Here is a 20,920-nt window from a genome sequence, read left to right as displayed (position 1 = left end):
AAAAAAGTTTGTCCAATCTAGATATGACCTAAGGCCTAGAGAAAATGGAAGGTTCATCCCCAGAAAGAGCCGTATATGAGAGGGGGAAACACTTCATTAGAAAAATTTCTTTTTACAAAAAATTTTTTGTTTAAAGGGGAGACCTTTGTTACACCCTGATACCTTGAGAATGTAGAATTCCAAGCTATCATGGTGTAACATGAGGAGCAAATAAATTAAGAACCCTGCATAAAAGCTAATAGGTGAATTATTTAAAAGAAAAGGAAATATTCTTGCATCCAATAAAATATATAAAATATAAAGGTTTGTTGAACCAACTAACAAAAAGAAAGAATATATTAATGTTGTAATATGATATAAAAGAGAAAATTTTACTAAATAAGACAGAAAAGAATTAGTCATAAGAGATGGTATGTGAGAGGCTAGAGATTAAAATATTAAGTAAGTTCATAGAGAAATTTTGGAAAGGGGATTAAGTTAGAGGCTAGCAAAAGAAAAACAACAGACTATCGCTCAGGGCCGATACCCGGATTAAGACATCGTTACGGCCTCGCCGACCAAAGGACGTTTTTATCAGAAAAACGCCACCCTAACTGGTCGGTGAAGTAAAATCAAGTAGGGGGCGGAGAAAAGAAGTTATAGAAGGTGCCATTAGGAGAGCAATTATAAAAGGGTTGGAACCCCCCCCCCCACACACACACACGGAGTTTTAGGCTTTTGGTTTGTGGTTGTTCCAGGAGAGTTCTTCGCGAGCTCCTTCGTATGGGTTTCACGGTGTTTTCCTGAGTGGCGAGATTGGAGTTATATCTCCGTCGTCACAACACGGAAACAAAAGTGAGCAGAATTTCGGTTCCGTATTTCCTATGTAAGAAGCGAAGAATGCCATATAGTCGAGAAAAGAAAGCATATGCTTTTTGTTTCAACTTCAGTGACAACCACGAAAAAGGGAAAGCTGTAAAGAAATCGATATCCACGTCGCGAGTTGCACAGCCGTTATTTAGACGATTCAAAGTGTGTCCTGAATAATGAAAGGTAAAGACCGCGTAGGCATAGTTCAATTCAAAAGGGAACATAGGAGAAGCAGATTATCGGAGAGGTTATACCAGGATACTTCAATCAGAAAAAGATAGAGGCCCATATGGAAAACTCAGGAAAGAAAGGTACCGTAAATTATATCTCGTGTTAACTAAGATTCGCCTGTATTAGTTATCATTATTCTAATACTGAACTGTTGAAGTGACCAAGAAAACAATACTAGGACTTTAGTATCTGACAGAATATATTGAAAGTAAGCTGGCTAGTGTTAATGTTATATGAGTAATTAAGTGTCCTGAGAATTTTGCATGTCTGTTATATTGTATAAGAAAGTTTAAATGTCATAGTTATGTGTTAGTGCAGTAAATTTAGTTAAGCTGCTTAAGTTTGGATAGTTAAATAGTGTGAATTAATCTTATATGTCCACGTCATATGAAGTTTTCTGTTGAACGTGTATGGCGACACGATCGTAATACCCATTATCGGATCATGGCTTAATTATTTATGATAAGCTAATGTCAGTTTGTAAATATTTAGTATAGCATTGAATTGAGTAATAACTAAAATTTGAATTGTACCATGTTAAGGAATTTAATAAACCTTTTGTCCAACGATAAAACAGTTGTCTGAAATTGCTGTCCAATGCACCACTTGAAAAATTACGAATCTAATCACGCGGGAAATTAATGTGTTAAGAAACGAGATAAAGTGTCACGACTGCAACATAGTTACACTTTTTGACATATTTTAGTTCTTTCTCCTTGTTTTTGTATATAATATCTCAAACTAAATATCCCAAAAGGTGCAGTATAATACAAATATTAGGGGTACTAAGGGGAGAAATAACATAAGTATTAGAAAAAATTTTGGCGATATCTCTAGCATAGATAATAGTAGAACATAGATAAGTGGAAATTATTAGATAGAATAAAAATCATAACTTGGGACACAACATAAGAAAGCTAAACACTGTGTAAAACTAGCTAAACAAAAGTCATGGGAGGACTTTGACAAGAACATAGAAAATAAATATCAAGAAGGTGTCAAAATATTCTGGAGATTGTTGAAGAAGCTTAGAAATGGAGGAAAGAGTGCTGTAAAAGGAGTTAGAGACGATAAAGGTGATATGAAAATGGGAGAAAAAGATATCCTTGAAGTATGGAGTAATTACTTCGAAAAATTGCGAAATGAAACAAGCAGCGATAGCACAGTGGTAAAAAACACTGACCAGGCACACAGTCAGGAATACATATCTATACTTGAAGTAGAAAAAGCCACCAAAAGCCTTGAAATGTGGAAAGGCAGCAGGAGTAGATGCTATTCTACCAGAAATGCTGAAGTATGGTGGTATTAAAGTCTTACAGTGGCTGCACTGGGACAGAGGGACGAATTCCCAATGATTGGAATAGAGCTCTCATAGTACCCATATATATATAAAAAGGGAAATAAAACTGAATATGAGAATTACAGAGGTATTTCCCTACTGAGTGTTCCTGACAAGATTTATGCAAGTATTCTTGTGAAACATTTGAGAAGAATTGTGGAAGAAACGCTTGGTGAAGAACAAGCTGGATTTAGGCCAAATAGAGGCTGTCAGGATCAGATCTTCACTTTACGACAAATAGTCGAGAAAGCATGGGAATATAACAAAGATCTGTATTTAAGTTTTGTCGATCTGGAAAAAGGCATATGACAAGATGCCAAGAGAGAAGCTATTCAATACGCTACAGTTATATGGTGTCAATGGAGCATTATATCAAGCAATATTTAGTCTTTATTTGAGTTGTAAGTCAGTAGTTAGAATTGAAGTACAGGAAGGTGGTTTAATGTTAAATCTGGTGTCAGACAAGGATGTACATTATCCCCTCAGTTATTCATTATCTATATGAATCACATTATGAAGGAAAGTGGTGTTAAACGTGATATCAGAATTGGAGATGTTAATGTCAGCTCTTTGCTTTATGCTTACAATGTTATACTTCTAAATAAATCCGCTACAAGTTTGCAAGATTTCCTGACTAAATTGTATAACTGTTGTGAATGTCAGCAATAAAAAGACAAAGACAAGGAAAATAGGTAGAATCGTTGAAAATGTCAACTGCGTTGTGAACGGAGAACCTGTGGATCAAGTAAAACATTTCAGCTACTTAGGCACAATTTTTGGTGAAGATGGTAAATTAAATATGGAAATAGACAACAGAATCAACAAAGCTGGTATGGTAGGAGGTCAATTGAATAAATTCATATGGAATAAGGGCGAAATTAGTCAGAACACTGAATTAGCTGTATACAAGACAGTGTTCAAACCAGTTTTGACTTATGGATCTGAGTCAGAAGTAAAATACTTGACCAAAGACTAGAGACCGCAGATATGAGAGTCCTGAGAAAGATTAGAGGCGTGAACAGATGGCATCAATGGCAATATCATATTAAAAACGAGGATATTAGGAAAGAACTTGACATTGTCAGCATCCAGGAATGCATTAGCAGAGTTAATCTCAGTGGTATGGTCACTTAAACAGAATGGGCGAGGAAAGATTAGCAAAACCAGTGTTCTCTGCCAGGTTGGCAGGAAAACGACCCAGAAGAAGACCAAGATATAGGTGGATTGATACGGTACAAAGTGCCTTAGACTATCGAAATATAAGATCTGATAATGTTGGAGTCTTGACAAGTAACAGACTGATTTGGAGGAAAATTGTAGATGGGAAGTTAGTAATGATATAAATTTTTCATGTAGTACTATCATATCTTGTACACCCCTTTAGGGTACATGTCAGGAATTCGATGATGATGATGATATTAAGGTGTTCAGATTTTTTTTTTTTTTTTTTTTGTATATTCCCTAGTACATTCATCTTTCTGATGAAGCTGTTAGTAGACAGAGAAAGATCGATGAATTTATTATTTTTAATCTTTGAGTAAATTTCAAATGCAGTTTTGTAACTGCACTCTAAATTTCATAACAGCAACCTTCCAGAATATAAAGTGAAATCATACATGATTAGTAAATTTTATTTTTAAAATGATATCAGAAAATATCATCACACTGTCATTTCCTAGAAATATCTCAAAAAGTTATAGGATACTATAATAATTCAGCACAGTTAAGATTTCATCACTTGTTTCCTATTGATAATTTCCATCCAAATTGTTCTATTATTCACAAGTATCCAAGCTGATCTGAACTCATCTATTGATCAACCTGGAGTTGTTCAGAAGAGATGTCTGCTAAAGCATCCATAATCATCAATCACAAAGTTTTAGACTTTCTCTGGATCCTCTCCTTGCTATGGGAGTGTTGCTAATCTCTGATTACCCCTTCTGTTTAAATGACCACAACAATGTTTTTTTTTTAATGACAATGGCATACATGAAAGCTTATAACTTATAGAATATTAGTACAATGGGTGAACTAAAGATCAGATAATTTCAGAACTCTTCTAAGCAATAAAAATCATCCAATGATTTTTACATCCTTATATTTTTTGAATATGAATAATCTCAAGTTCATCTCTAGTATCTTCATTTTTAATACTGTTCCATTTATCATTAATTTGTCTATTAATGATAAATGGAACAGTATTAAAAATGAAGCAGCTAACTTTCTCATATTTTTCTTTGAAATTCTCATATCATTTCCATTCTCCGATCAACAGCATAGAATTTGAATGGCTAAGTCCTAAAATGTAAGCCCATGTACAATTCATTTAGTATTTAAAGAATGCTTACTAATAAGAGGACTACCTGAAAAAAAAAAAAAAAAAAAAGGTGAAACTGACAATTTCTCAGTAGATATACTGAGAATTGTCAGTTCTTTTCATATCTATAGCTTTTGTTCCTTAAGTGATTCCTAATAAACAACAGATTACAAATCTGTTGTCATTAATTACTAATAAACAAAATATTTACAAATTAAAGCAAGATCTTTACTCAATAACGAGTATCCAAAAATGTAAACAGCAACAGCATTCATGTGTACTCAGTACATAATTTTTATCCTTAAAGAACAATTTCAGAAATTTAAAAAATTATGATGATATAATATTTTAAAGAAAAAAAATCATTTCACAATGCAAGCAATTAAATTTTATTCATATATGAATTCCTTTAAACTTTTCGTTTTCTCTGGATTCTCCATTTGATTTTAATCATCTAAAGCACTATAGCCTATAGCTCTCAGTTAACAAGAAATCATTTAAATAAAACTACATTCAAATGTTATATTAGAGCTTACCTGAGCTACCACCAACTATTCTTGAAGTATTATAAGGATTTTTTGTTATACCATATACTTTATTGTTGGTTTCCACCCACATCAGTGCCTCGGGTACATTTGTAACAGCTAACAGAATAGCCCCAGTTTTTCTCATATCTGTTACTATATCAGCATCTTCTTCTGATATAAAGTCTTTCCTATGCACTAAACCTATTGTTAGATGCAATCCTGAAAATATAAAGCAATAATGAATAACAATCAGTAAGAACATCACCTATCAAAAAAAAAAATCAAAAACATACTATCAAAAAAAAAAAAAGCAAACTCACTTAAAAAGGTGAGTATATATATGTTGATCACAATTATGTTACCAATATTATGATTCTTGAATGCACTGAGAAACATTCAAGAATCATACACTGGAAATAGGAAATGAGTAAGTAGAATGTATTTATTATTACATGTGTAAGAATAAATACTTTACACAACATGTGGTGGAGGCAACACAAGGGACACAAATGTTGGATTTAATAACTGCTAACCTAATGTTGTGATTTAAAAAAATAAAATAAAATAATAATAAAAAAAGCAGCATGATGCAGCATATGATAGAATACCATTTAACCCAGAATTTAATCTCAGAATAGTACCCATAAGTGCCTTTCATAGTGCAACAATTTCTGCTCAATTTCAACAGTCATGTGGTATTCGATCAAAATCCAGAAAAAACACCATCTATCCGGAACACTAGTTACACTATTATAAAATGTAATTCCCCATCTTGCTCAATTTCAACAGTAGTCATGTGGTACTCAATCAAAATCTAGAAATATTACATACAAGCCTATCCTGCTGGCTCTTTTGCACATTCCCTTAAATAAATACCATATCCCCTATAAAATAATAAGATATATCTCTTATATATCTCTTTGTTCTGAGACAATATCTCATCCAGTCCTACTGCCTTATTAACATGCACCTTGCTTAAAATTATAACACTTCACATTCCTGAACTGCCAATAATCAATCCTCAACACTACTCATAAACAAAATACCCACTGAACCCCTTCCGCTACATCTTCTGCAGATGTAACCTATCTCAATCAACTAAAGTAAATTCAGTCTTCCACATTCACTTCTACTAATGACATAACTCTAGAATTCTCTAAGGTTTTTTGCTGTGCTGCTTCATCCAATCTCCTTTCACCAGCATGGCTAGCCGAGTGGTTAACCATCCACTCTCCAGCCAAAAGGCTGCGGGTTCGAATCCTCCTGCTGTGGGCATGGATGTTTGTGATTGTCTGTGGAAATACTGGTTGGGGGTAGATGCCGTTGGTGTAGTTGGCGGATTTGACTGGTGGAGACAGAGAGTTGTAGAGTATGTGCCCTCCCTCAATGAGTCTTTGGACACCCTGGAGGTGTCACATAATAATGCAGAAGTCATATTTCCATATGCATTATACAATGTACATTATTCAATATCCATATACGTTCCAGCATTATATTACATCTCCATAAGGATAAGTGCATTGCATTATGGGATAGTAAGGCAATTGATGTGAAGTCATCAGCCTCCATATACAAGTAGCCTCGTTGTGAAGTGACTTCATGAGCAAACTTTATCTGTTTACACTTGGATAAAGGATTAAACCAAGAATATAATTTCTTGGCATCTTTAATTTATAGTATACCCTAGTGAAAAAAACTTTCAACATGAAAATTTTTTACTAGTATTGCAGTCATAGGTCTCAACTCTAACTGGATTCAATATATTTATTATCATTAGCAGCACACCCCCCTCCTTTCCTATCCTGTCTATGCTTCCTAAAAATACTGCACTCTTTGAACTCGATACCAGTTAGTACATCTACTTCTGATAGCCAGATCTCACTGATGCATATAATATGAGGTCCCAATATGTTAACCAGTCCACGCGGTTATGTGCTCCGCAAGCATAGCCTGGGAAAGGAGTGTCCTGCGTTCTATTCTCATTGCTGACGTGAGGAGCTAAGGATCTTTCTCAGACATAGCCAAGTCAGCCGATATTAGGTGTGGACTGCAGGGTTTTTCTCCCCAGTTTACTTGGGGTTTTTCCTCCTGCAAAGCAGGTAAACTAGTCTTAAGAATACAACACTTCACAGACAATTACACATGGTTGAGTGTGGGGGTAACGACACCACCTCATAGTGAGTTATGAAACCCAAAAATGGCAGGCCAAGGCCCTACATGGGGCTGTAGTGCCAAAGAAGAAGAATATGTTAACCAAGGCAACAAACTCTACTCCTTTGTTTCTGATACTCCTAGCATTCGTGTACAGACATAATAAGTTACCTACATGTTCTTTTGTATACACTTGTCTGTGGTCTTCATGACACAGTTTGACAACTTGCAGATTTCTGTTCTCTTCTACTTCCTTACTTATGTAGACATCTTTACAAATGTTTGATAGGTCCAAATTGGACGAACACAGAATCGTCCTCTCTTCATAATCATCTCCATAATAATAACCATTCCCATCAGTAACACAGTTACCTATCATTGTCGCTCTTACACACAGATTCTCATGATTCCTTCTATCAGAATTCATTTCCCCTTGACTCTCTGTTTTGGGTCTCTATCAATTAATAATTTTTTCATACTTCTGATGCCAAATGCATTTAAGTGTGGGCATCCCTCTTATACAAATCCAATCTTTCCTCAAACTCACTCCACATATCCATTCTTTCTACACAGCCTACACATCGAATCATTTGCCATCATAGCCCATTTTTGTAATTCATTTCTGTCATATCTAGGTAATATACTAACAATTTTTACTTTCTCACTCTTCACTCTTGCTTCATCCAACTCTTTTTATTCCTCTTTTATACTGAATTTATCGCTATTTAAGTTATTGGTTATCAGAATTACTACCTCTTTTGCTTTTCTGTTTTTCAATTGCATGCATCATATTTTTAATTTTTGCTCTAGGAAAACTTGACATTATAACCCACTTATCAATGGCATATTTTATGATAGTCACCATACCAAATAACATCCTTCTTTTTATAACCAACTTTACTTACTACATTTATGTTATTATGCACTAACTTACTGTTCTGTGCTTTGTTTTCCATTTTGCTGCTGAACTTTTTTATTCTCTCTGTGTTCCTCTAATGCCACGACTCTGTAGCTCCCTTGTCATCTGTCTAATAATCTGCTTTAGCCTAGCAATCTCAGAAGTTAAATTATTTTCAATATCCTCTTTAATAATGTTTTTAGTGGAGAAAACCTTGATCACTGCTTCACTGTTCTTGTTAGTATTTCGTTTATTCTGTGATTTTGCCACCACTTTAAACCTGCATTTAATATTAAAATATTGCAATAAAAATGTTATAAAGACACTAAATACTCTAAAAACATGAAAATCTACTCTAATATACTATAAAACTCTAATTTTCTAAGGAAAAAACATAATAAAGCAGATAAAAATCACCAATTTTACAAGAGCACAAATTACACTGACCATTCACAATATAACTTCAAACTCCAATAATCTCCAATATCATAAGCATCATAATATGAATGATGCTAGACAAAGCAAAAGAATTGGCTACAATATGTAAGAAAGAAAAATAGGCATATTTAATAAATTCTAGTTTTCTTTTAAATGTCTGAAGTTGTTATTTAAAATATTATACCACATCCCTATTAAGCATGTAGTAACTGATTTCTGTTGTGATGTCTAGAATTTGTAATAGTTTCATACACACACCAAATGTATAGTGGTCTGTAGACCACTATACATCTCTCTGAAAACCTGTCTGCATTAGACAGGTTTTCAAAATGCAGACAAAATGTAGTCCATGGATAGATCATCTAGAGACAGGAACTTCATTTTGATAGTACATTGCAAAAACAATCAGTTGCCAATGAAATGACACTGATGGTTCATTTAATTCAGCATAAAGACTAGAGACTGATGTTTGAACATCAGGTACCTGATGGAGAACAGGGTTCAACTACTGAAGCACACTGTTTCTGTCAGTGATACAGAAATAAAACTCGTAATCAAATCTTCACTAGATAAGTCCCTCCCACTCAAGAGATGGGAAGGCAGGATGTGAAAGATGTTCATTGTTTTCTGGCACTAATTTCTCATTAGGCATAAGTATGGTAGAAATGTTACATTTTTTATACTTTTTCGTTTGTTTCATTTTGTTACTTTTTTTTTTAATTGAATATGAGTTCAAGAATTTTACTATGTAGCAAATGAGACTGTTTGTCCCAATCTCAATTCTGAATGAAGATTGTTGTAAAAGTGAACAACATAAAAATTTTCTGTGGTGAACCTAACCCTATTTGATACAACAAAAATTACACACTAATAAGTTTTAATGAAAAGCACAATTGGGAAAAACAACAGGAATACAAGGTACATACAACAATCTGTTTACCAATTAAAAACTTTTTTTTAACCAGATTTCTAAGGTTTCAAGTATTCAATATAGTACTGACGTTTGTTAATTTTTTTCTCCTCCACAGAATGGCCTCTCTGCTCAAAGTATGTCAAATGATAACAAATGAGAAATTTGACTGATAGGAAAATATGTGGGATTAAGGTAAATCTTCAAAATTCTACCAATAGATTCAGAACCAGAAATAAGTGATTTGAACCCTGCAGTGTCTGTTGAAGAATCCTTAGGTGTTCAAATAGACATGTTGCCGAGGTATGACAATGAATATGCAGATAATTGGCTCCTATTTTCCAACGAATATAGGAGTCAATTATCTGCTGGATTGATGAAGGTTGTAACTATTTAATTCCATTAAAGTTTTGATAGTCAGAAAGACATTCATACAGACTGATGTAGAAATAAAAATCATATCAAAAATTTGCTGCTGAAAACACTCCTGCTAATAAATGGGTTATTAACATTTCTGGACACCCACTGTTTAATGTTGAGACTAGTGTGTTCGCTAAAAGTCATGATTTTGCTGTTGTACCTAAATCCATTCTGTATCTTCATAATATTGAATGCAATCTGTCTGGTCTTTCAAGTGAAGATGCTAACAGACTATGCTTTGAAGTTGCTGCTTCACTCTTTAGAAGTAAATTACCTCTAAGTAATTTACCTACTACTGAATTCCACACACAATGCTTTTATTAAAACAAAAGAACCATATATTTATTTCAAAAAATGTGGATGAAAAAGACAGTCTGAATTATGGACTGAAAGATGGTAAGAGTGAGGGAGTGAAAGTACACAAGAATAAAGAAATGAAAGTAAGAGATATGGAAGTGAAAGGAAGAAGAAATGAGGAAATGGAAAAAAGGTGCTTCAGAACAAGAGGGAGTAAGAGGATATACGGAAATACCAGAAAGTGAAATTGCTGGAATGCTGGATTTGAGGAAAGAGTTGTTCAAAATGAAACACAAAATGAGAAATATGCATAGTGATATTAGATGTTTATGTAGAAACAAATGAAAGTGTGCAAAAGAATAGAATGAAAGAAAAAAGAGAAAAAGAGGTGAGAAATGACTCGAGAATAGCAGTGTATGAAGATTCCATTTAGATAACTGGCTAATGAAAGCGTCTGTAAGGTCTGCATTTCAGGAGGGAGGATGAACAAGATAATTCATGCTTTGGATATGAGGAGGAAATGAGCATGAGAGTTAGTGGTGGTTGCAGAAAGAAAAGATGTAGGTGGACACAAGGAGAATGCAAAAGTGGATATCAGGAGGTTATTAAGGAGAGTAAAAGATAACGGTAGAGTGGGAAATTTTGTCAGTATGTTACCAAGGTATGACAATTATGAGTTGAGATAAAAAGCGAGAATCATTACTGGTATACTGGTAGAGCTGTGCGAAGAGAAGAGAGTGCAGTTCATAGATGTATCGCATATTTGAGGGAAGAATGGAATTATACAAAAGTAATGGATTGTGCTTGAATGGCTTTGAAGTGAATGAACTGGAGAAACTGTTGCTAGAAGGAAGTTCAGTGTGTAATGCAAGCAAGAATCAGAAGAAGCAAGAGGTGAAGTGAAAGCAGGAGAGTCAAACAGAAGGAAATGAAGTGCTTGGCAGTGGAAATAATAATAGTGTGTAATGCAAGGGGAACAGGGGAAGCCCAGGTAGACATGCATAAGGAGAGTGGATGTTGGAAGTAGTAGTGAATGTGTGTATGGGATGATCAGCATAGGAATGAAATGGATCAGAATGTGAAAGGAGGGGATAGTAGACTAAGGAGATATATGGAGTAAGCAGTGATAAATGATTGGCCAAGGACAGGTATGGTAGGGAAATCACAACAAACAGGTGGATTGGATATATATTTTTTTTATGTGGTTCCCACTCATGAAAGGTAACACAGGCCTGCGATGGAAAAGTTGTCTGAGAAGTAATAATTGATTCTTATAGATTTTTAGGTGCTAAGTTCAGAAAAAAATAGTAAAAAAATTCCATCACCCACCAATTTTATCCAATTTCTAATTTTATTATTTTTATTAGTAATATTTGGATTTAAATTCAGTGCATTGGTATTTATTTTTATTCTCCTTTATTTACAGCTAATTAATTATATAAGTGCTTTTTATGGTAAATAAAGAAATTTCCATGAAACTTCTCATTCTTAAAATAGGAGAGGGAGGGAGGAATGCAGTTAAAAGTGCAGGTGGCTACTTTGAATCTGACTCGCCGAGATAACGGATGACTTTCCTGTTGTCACAGACACATTTTCTTGTGCGATTCTTTAGTTGAACTTTAGTCGTTGACTACTAAGGTTATCATATTTCTGAAAATTTTCACCTGAACTTTTCTCACAGACCAATTTAAACGACTTGGTCAGAGATTTGGGTGTTCCTAAGAAATCTGCAGAACAGCTGGGCTTGAGACTAAATGAAAAGAATTTGTTAGCCCCTGGCACTTCTTTCTCATGGTTTAGATATAGAGAAAGAGATTTTCTTCCTTACTTTTCAAAGGAGGGCGATTTAGTTTACTGTAGCAATATTCCAGGACTAATAAACAAATTCAACGTAAAATATGAATTTCATCGATTGGAGGTTGTTTATCGATTCCTCAAAGCTGTGCTTCTCCATAATTACAATAAGTATGCTTCAGTACCAGTAGCACATTCCGTGCATTTGAAAGAATGATACGAAAATTTAGCCTTCATTCTCAGCAAACTTAAGTACAATGATCATGGATGGACAGTTTGCAGTGATCTTAAAGTCATATCTATGATTTTGGGACAACAAAGAGGATACACCAAATACCCATGCTTTTTGTGCGAGTGGGACAGCTGAGATCAAGAAGGAATGGCCAGAAAGAGTCACATTAGAACCTGGAAGTAAAAATGTATTACACGAAACTTTGGTTGCTCGGGAAAAAATCCTTTCACCCCTTTTAATCCCAGCTTCACATAAAGCTGGGATCGATGAAGCAATTTGTCGAGGCTTTGTCGAAAGAAGGTATTTTTATAGGTCTCTGGTCCTCAGGAAACTTATGAAGGATAAGCTGTTTGAAGAAAAAATTGCAACTGTTGAAAAGCTTTGAAAGAGGTGGTGACCAAATAGTTTGGAATTCATAAGGACCCCCAACTATAAAATGATTGTGGAAGACATGCTACAGAAATTCAAGTATTTGGGATGCTCCATGAACTTAAAAGTGCACTTTCTCAACACTCATTTAGACTACTTTCCTGAGAATCTGGGAACTGTCAGCGAGGAGCAAGGAGAGCGATTCCACCAAGACATGAAGGAGATGAAAAGAAGGTATCAGGGCAGGTGGAATGCCAACATGACGGCAGACTATTGCTGGATGTTGCACAGAGACGACCCGGGAAATAATTTCACAGAAAAAGTTCAAAAAGAAGCTTTGAAGGAAAAAGAAAAAGATACCACAATGAAATATAAAGTATGTACTAAAGATTAATCTTTAATTACTTTAATTAAAATTTTTTTTCCAATACTTTCATTCCAAAAATGTTTACGGAAAATTTTAAATATTGTTATTTTACTTAATATAATGCGTTTTAAAGCTATTTTACTGTAATATTGAGATCCATTTTGTGAAAAAAATAGTTTCCAGACAATTTTTCATGACTCAAATTCTACAAGCCTGTGTAATTTGCAAACCTATACTACATTTTTGTACTACATAGTAGTACAAATGTACTATACTACATAGTAGTACAAATGTACTATACTACATAGTAGCACAAGCTTAAGAGACAGCTTGGAGCAATAGCATGGAATGAGGAGTTGAGTGGAAAAGAAATAAATGCTGCTTTGGAACTGACAAAGAAATTCTTAACAGCATCAACATGTGAATGTATTCCAAAGGGCAAAAGGCTGTATAAGGTAGGTGTCAAATAGATGAATGAGGAAATTAAACATGAAATCTGTAAGAAGACGAAGAAGGTACTTTAGAGGCAGTACAAGATGAATAATGGTAATAATCAGTGCACAAAGATTGCAAAGAGCAGGCTAGGAGAATGACTCAGTTGGTAAGGACAGCAAAAAGCGCAGTATAAGTAGAAATTAGCAAATCAGGCCAAGAAAAATCCTTGAGAGTTTATTTTTTCAATATGTAACAAGTAGAAAGAAGAATGGTTATTGAAAGATTATGTTAATGGATGAAAGTGGAAAATTGGTAACTGCTGCAGAGGACATAGTTGAGATATTCAGTGAGCAGTTCATCAGAATGGTTCATCCTCAGTGTGAAATCAGAAGCTCAAATGTAGAGAATGAAATGAGAGAAGACTTAATACTGAGCAAGCAGGAGATAGATGAGGAGTTAAGTAAGCTAAATATCACTAAGGTAATAGGACTTGATGACATATCACAGAGGCTAATGCTAAACTCCAAGGAGTTTAGCATTAGCCTTGGCCTACGTGTTTAACAAGAGTCTTATTAAAGACTTGCAACAGTACAAAATCTCAAAGGAGTAGAAGGAAGATAAAATTACTGCACTTCCCAAAGGTGGTGATAAGCCAATCTGTATATTTGAAGTTGTAGTTAAGGTATTGGAGAGGTTGGTGAGAGCTAGAATACAAATGTGGATTAATAACAGTGATATTCTTTGTGCTTTTCAGTATGGGTCTGTTAAAGGTAGGTCGTGTTTTACCAACTTGCTTATGTACTAACAAGATGATGAATATATTGAACAAGGGAAATGTACTACATACAATATATACTTCGATTCTGCATAATTTGACATATCACACCACAAGTTGGTAACTAAACTGGAGCAGATGGGATTGGGTGACAGATTAGTGAGTTGGATAGGCTTGCAGATAAGTATTACTAGACTTACCATACATTTTTTTTTTTTTTTTATCAAACCGGGACATTTTTGAGAGTTTGCTCAAAACAGAAAGTAACGCCTTCTACGCCAAGTACTTATGATTCAAAAGGCTAAATAACGGAGTGGTTAACAAAAAACATTTCGTAGTAATAATTTTTAATTTCTCTTAACTGAACATAACTTATTATTAAAAAGTTATTAATATTTATCACTAGCATGAACTTTCTTTAAAAATTCTTTGTTATTTTTAATCACGTCGAAAAATTCACTATAATTTAGTTCACTATTAAGTTTGCAGCGCAATACAGCTTTTACTGTTGATTCAGCCATTCTACCTCTTTCTTCAGACCATATGTTATTCATTATTGAGAATATCATTTCAACAGGTGAAGATATGCCTGGTGGGCTGAAAATGTATTCTATAATTTGGACAAGATTGGGCAATGAAACGCTCTTTTCTTTGAAATGACTGAATAGTTGTATCCATTTTTCTTCGCAACTTGTATTTTTCAAAATGTCATAGTTTGCCGACCAAAAAGCTTTTGCAATCACTACTTCATCAAACAGTTCATCCATGTTTATTGCATTATTTGCAAGAGTTTCATTAATTTTTCATTGTTGTTTATCCAAGTAAAAGATTCTGCTCCACCAAAACTGTTTTCCCAAAGCTCAATGTAAGAAAGACATCGGTCATAAAATTTTGTAAACTCTTGCAGTATTGTATTAAAATTAATACTTCCATTATTTTCCAGTATTCTAAAAAGTTTTTTTGCTTCATGAGGTATAAATTTATGATCACGCCTTTCCTCAAGATTTGCTTTTAATTTTCCAAGTTCAATGACAACATCTGTTGCACTCGCTTTTGTACTTTCCATAATCAAGATAGATTTGTTAAACAATTTGAGTTGCCCGTGCACAAACCACAAATACATTTCTCCACAATCATTATCAAAGAACTGTTTTATCATCACCGGACAGTGTTCTTGTGAAATAAAATATGATGTCAGTCCCTCATAGATTTCAAGTATTCTGTCAATAGCTGGAAGTAGAGAAAGAAAACAGGTATTGCCATGTTGAAGAACCTTTTTTATACTCTATATCTATAAATTCACAGAACGCTTTTAGTTGAGTGATTTGAACTGTATAAATGTGGAAATATTTATAAATTTTGACTACTAAAGCTTCTATTTCAATAAGTAGAACATCAACTGCAGTTTGAAGACAGTTGTAAACGATGTGAGCACCGCAACCAATGCCCACAATATTTTTCCCTAGTTCCTTCTTCAATTGACTGTAAATATTGTTTTCTCCTCTCCGTTTTACACCCCTAAAATTGGTATTGCAGTTATCTCCACAAAATCCAATAATTTTTTTTGTTATATTATGAGTTTTCATAACCGACATTAAATGGTTTGTCAGTATTTCTGCAGTTTCACCGGGAACCGATCAAGAGTCTAAAAGTTTAACTTTTACTCCACGATCTGGTGAAAAATACCGCACAACACATGGCACAGTTTTAATTTCTTTCCTGTTGGAAGAATCAATTGATATCGTCACAAAATTTGTTTTGTTTAAAACTACACAAAGTTGCTGAAACAACAGTGGCTCAATCACATTAACAATGACAGCCTCACATTTTGTTCTACCCAGTCTAAACTTTGTTTCAAAAAGTTTTGATATCAATTTAGATGAACAATCGGCAGACTTAAAGCTGAGATTGTGAATAGCAACATTAAATGCAAAAGTTGCTTCTTTAGCGGCTATTAAATATTCTTTGTCACTTGGATCGGCACCTTTAAAATATAATAAATTTAGTTTAATCCTTTATCCAAGTGTGAGCAAACAAAGTTTGTGCCTGAAAGTATCTTCAGGACTGGGGTAAGGTGGTACAACACCAGGGCACTCCTTGCAAAGGTGGAGCAAGCCACCAACACTCCTATCTCAGTATCTCCCATAATGCAAAACACATCTCCTTGTGGATATATCTAATGTTATGAATTAAGGGGAGGGCCACAACCCAGATTAGTTTCGACCTTTATTGAGGTCCCTTCAGTGGGAGCCAGGCCCAAGTGGAGATACCAGGCAGAAGCATTAGCAGGTCATCTCTACCTATAGGAGTTGCCAAATGGTGTGCCACCCTTTTTTAATAAATTACTCTGGATTTAGAGAAAGATGTTGAAAGTTTATTTTTCACTTGGTTAGAGTATAATAAATTTAGTTTAATCCTTTATCCAAGTGTGAGCAAACAAAGTTTGTGCCTGAAAGTATCTTCAGGACTGGGGTAAGGTGGTATAACACCAGGGCACTCCTTGCAAAGGTGGAGCAAGCTCCCAACACTCCTCTAGGAGTTAGACATATCCGCAAGGAGATGTGTTTTGCATTATGGGAGATACCGAGATAGGAGTTTTGGTAGCTTGCTCCACCTTTGCAAGGAGTGCCCTGGTGTTGTACCACCTTACCCCAGTCCTGAAGATACTTTCAGGCACAAACTTTGTTTGCTCACACTTGGATAAAGGATTAAACTAAATTTATTATACTCTAACCAAGTGAAAAATAAACTTTCAACACCTTTAAAATATGACAATATCTTTGAGGAAGTTCCTGCCGATGCTAGACTAGCCTTATGTTTTGCACATGTCAAGTGATTTTTTATGTCCGAACGGCCACCATGAGCCACAGAAATTATCCGTTTTTTTCAGAAATGGATAATCCTTTTTTAATTCATCCATAAAGACACAGTTTCTTTTTGGCATTTTGGGGTTAAATTAATTTAATGAAGTAAAAAAAAATCACAAACAACACGCTGAAAAGAAACACTGACTTGCAATCTAAACTCAACTAAGATTGCGCTTTAAAATGACCTGCGATGCAGCATACAGGCCAGAGTCAAAGTGGGGTATTCGTGTCGCCTAATTGCCGTTTTCCGAGGCTGCACTTTTTGTACTGCGTGTATTTCTGCACTTTTAAATTTTTACCAAATAACCGGGACAAAATGACAAACTGGCCGGGACCATGCCTTCAAACTGGGATGTATGGTAAGCCTAGGTATTACCAAGTCGTGTGGGGGGGGGGGGGGTTTGCAGTATCCCAGAAGATGAAAGTCACTAGTAGTGTGCCACAGGGGTCTGTTTTGAGACCATTGTTATTTAATTTGTATATTAATGATATTGATATGGGTTTAACTGTTTGCAGATGATGCAAAACTGAGGAGAGTGATGAGGAATCAAGCAGATGTTGTGGCTTTACAAGAAGACTTGAATGGACTGTATGAGTGGGTAGTTCTGAAATTTAGTAGGCAACAATGGGATGCAAAGTATACACTCGGTGAGGAAATGTTGGAAGTTGAGAAGACAAGAGACCTTGGAGTGGTGGTGAACAAGATCTAAAGTTCAGAGATCATATTGACAAATCGTGAAGCTATCACATCAGATTATGGCAATGATGCACAGGATCTTATTGTACAGAAATAATAAGATTCTAGTTCCATTATATAAGGCTTTGATCTGGTCTCGTATTAATTATTGTGCACAGATTTGGTCCCCCGGTTTTCATGGTGATGAGGATATGTTGGAAAGAGTCCAGAGAAGACTGACTAAGGTGGTCTTTGTGATATGAAGACAGATTGAGGGAATACAGTTTGCAAAACTTTGTGAATAGGAGGAAGAGAGGAGATATGACTGAGACATTTAAGTTGGTAAAAGATTGTTATTAGGTTAACGTGGAAGAAATTTTTCATAAAATGGGAGAAGGGGGAGGGCAGAACAAGAGGACATTCATGGAAGCTCCATAAGGAGGGCGTGAGCATGTCTATAAGGAACAGGTTCTTTGCATGGAAAGTGGTTTGTGAGTGAAATACACCTCATAGTTTGGTGAATGCAGATATATTAAATAGTTTAAAGCACAGTTTGATGGGCTTTTTGTGTAACAGTGTATATTAATTTCCTGTAATAAGTCTTTTCACTCCATGGAGGTCTGGTGTTAATGATAATAAAAATGAATAAAGGAAAAAGCTGTAGTGGTAATGGATAAGGCCAATTATGAGTGGAAGATAGGACTACTTTTTTTTTTTTTTTAAATTTAATTTAATTTAATTTTTTTTTTTTTTTTTTTTTTTTTTTTTTTACAGGATACCTCCACCCATCAAGAAATTAGACAATTTCAATTAGACACAGATTAAACAATTAAATAAGCTCCTTGATGAAGCTGTCAGCTGGGATCAAAATACTTTGTATAAGTTTTTGTATACGTAGATTTTTTTGCTTAGAGGGTAGTGAATGGATGGAATGCACTGCCAGAGGTGGTTGTGAGTGCTATGTCTGTGAATGAGTTTAAGGAAAGGTATGATAGGTATTGTGTGAATAATGGCTAGTGTACCAATATAGAATCTCTGCAATGAGTCAGAAGACTCCATGGAGACACCCATATATAATAAGTAATAAGTTACACACTCATTTTGGTCTATATGGTCTACCAAAAAAAAATCTCATCATGTTGTACCATCATATGCATTTGTGGTTTAAGCCAATAGAGAATATAATTTGCTCGGCTAAGTTACAAATTGCCAGCCCATCCTCATTTGTTCAGTATCCAGTAGATATCTACTAACAGGGTGCACCACATGAAGATGAGGATTGGACATCAGGTCAGAAGCCCCAGTCAGTTCTCCGCATTCCTGAAAGGCAATGTGGCAATCTCCTCCCAGTTATTTGGCTTTGACCCTTAAGCGACCCTTAATAGAATGGGTGAAGAAAGCAGGTGTTTGATGCCAAGATGGCAGGAAAGAGACCCAGAGGAGGACCAAGGTCTAGGTGGATTGATTGGTCAGAAGTGTCTTAGAAACAAGAAATGTTAGATATGACAATATTGGAATGATCACAACTAATAGACTGATTTGGAGGAAAATTCTTGATAGGAGATTAATAATAATGTAAACTTAATCATGTAGCACTGTCATAGTAACCTGAACACCACTTGGGGGTAGATATTAAGAAATTGATGATCTACCAAAAAGTCATCAAGAAGGTTTTCCAGTAAAGCACATTGTGAACTGTATTGCTCTCGCACATATAGAATTGCTAAGTTTCTTTCACGCTTATTAACTGTCCATATTGGACAATCCAGTTTGTTCATCAAGAATTCCACATTTTATTGAAAAAAATCAAGGATATTGAAATAAAAGAGACAGATATTTTAGTTGTTTTTCACATTGTTACTCTGTTTACCAACATTCCATTATCTAATGCTATTAATTTACTATATGATGATTTCACTCCTGATCCACTGTCTCCACACTTTGGTGAACTATTTTTTGAACCATCTGGAAGATATCTTGTTTTCATCCATTCATCCTGAACCCTCTCTTTGGTTTTGTTATGTAGATGACAATTTTGTTGTTTGGCCTCATTTTGAAAACAAACTTACCATCTTCCTACATTAGATCAACAGCCTTCATCTACACATTCAATTCACCATGAGAAAAAAAAATGCTGGTTGTTTATCATTCTTGAAAGTCCTTACTTGAACAGCCTCTGGTACTTTATCAACTAGTGTTTATCAGAAACCCACCTTAGTGGCTGATACATTCATCAAAAGTTTGCTCATCACACATCCCAAAAAAAAATATGTTGTCAAGTCATTAATTAATAGAGTGCATAATGTTTGCTCCACTCCCTCAGGCTTACAACAACTTCTCACTATCAAAACTTTAATGGAATTAAATCGTTTCAACTCTCATCAAATCCAACAGATAATTGACTCATACATTCCAACACCTAAGATTCTTCAACAGGGTTCCAATCACTTACATTTCTGGTATCTCTGAACCTATTGACAGAATTTCAAAGAGGGTTCGCTTTAATTCCACATATTTTTCCCTCAACAAAATTTCTCATCTGTTACCATCTACAAAAGACAGAATGTCACCTCTATCTTTAGCTGGTATTTACCAGATCCCATGTGAGTGTAATTTGACATGCTCTGAAGAAAAAAAAAACAGTTAACAAACATCAACACTACAATGATTTTTTTATGCTGTGGAAAAAGAGTTAATGAACATCAGTACTACATTGAAAACTTGAAACCTCAAAAATCTGGTCTGGCACAACATAGTATTGATACTGAACACAATATCTTTTGGGATGAAGCTCATCTTCTCCATGCTGGCCTGGTTGGCTAGTGGTTAGCATATCCACTCTCCAGTCAAGAGGCTATGGGCTTGAATCCCACCAAGGGCATGGATATTTATGATTGTCTTACTAACAATTACCATATGTAATGCTGTCACCTGTGTCCTGGTGCAGAATGACCCCTGAAGTCTTTGCACCATAAAAATCAAATAAATAAATCATCTTCTCCATAGAAACAATTTTAAATATGAATGC

The 20,920-nt window shown here is 34.9% G+C and overlaps 1 protein-coding gene across 1 annotated transcript in view; it reads right to left on the bottom strand.

Annotated features, from left to right (window-relative positions):
* LOC150095961 (fatty-acid amide hydrolase 2-like) overlaps nucleotides 1-20,920 on the bottom strand; it is a 115,139-nt gene that overhangs the window by 63,640 nt on the left and 30,579 nt on the right. Inside the window, 1 exon segment of the mRNA XM_090409575.1 lies at nucleotides 5,273-5,482. Coding sequence (XP_090265701.1) covers nucleotides 5,273-5,482 — 210 coding nt within the window.

Source organism: Typopeltis vanoorti, chromosome 19, assembly GCF_054136105.1.
Source record: "Typopeltis vanoorti isolate ZY-2024b chromosome 19, IOZ_Tvanoo_1.0, whole genome shotgun sequence".
Lineage (NCBI taxonomy): Eukaryota > Metazoa > Arthropoda > Arachnida > Uropygi > Thelyphonidae > Typopeltis > Typopeltis vanoorti.
The sequence above is the reverse complement of the archived record's forward strand: the minus strand, read 5'-3'. Positions and strand labels throughout refer to the sequence as shown.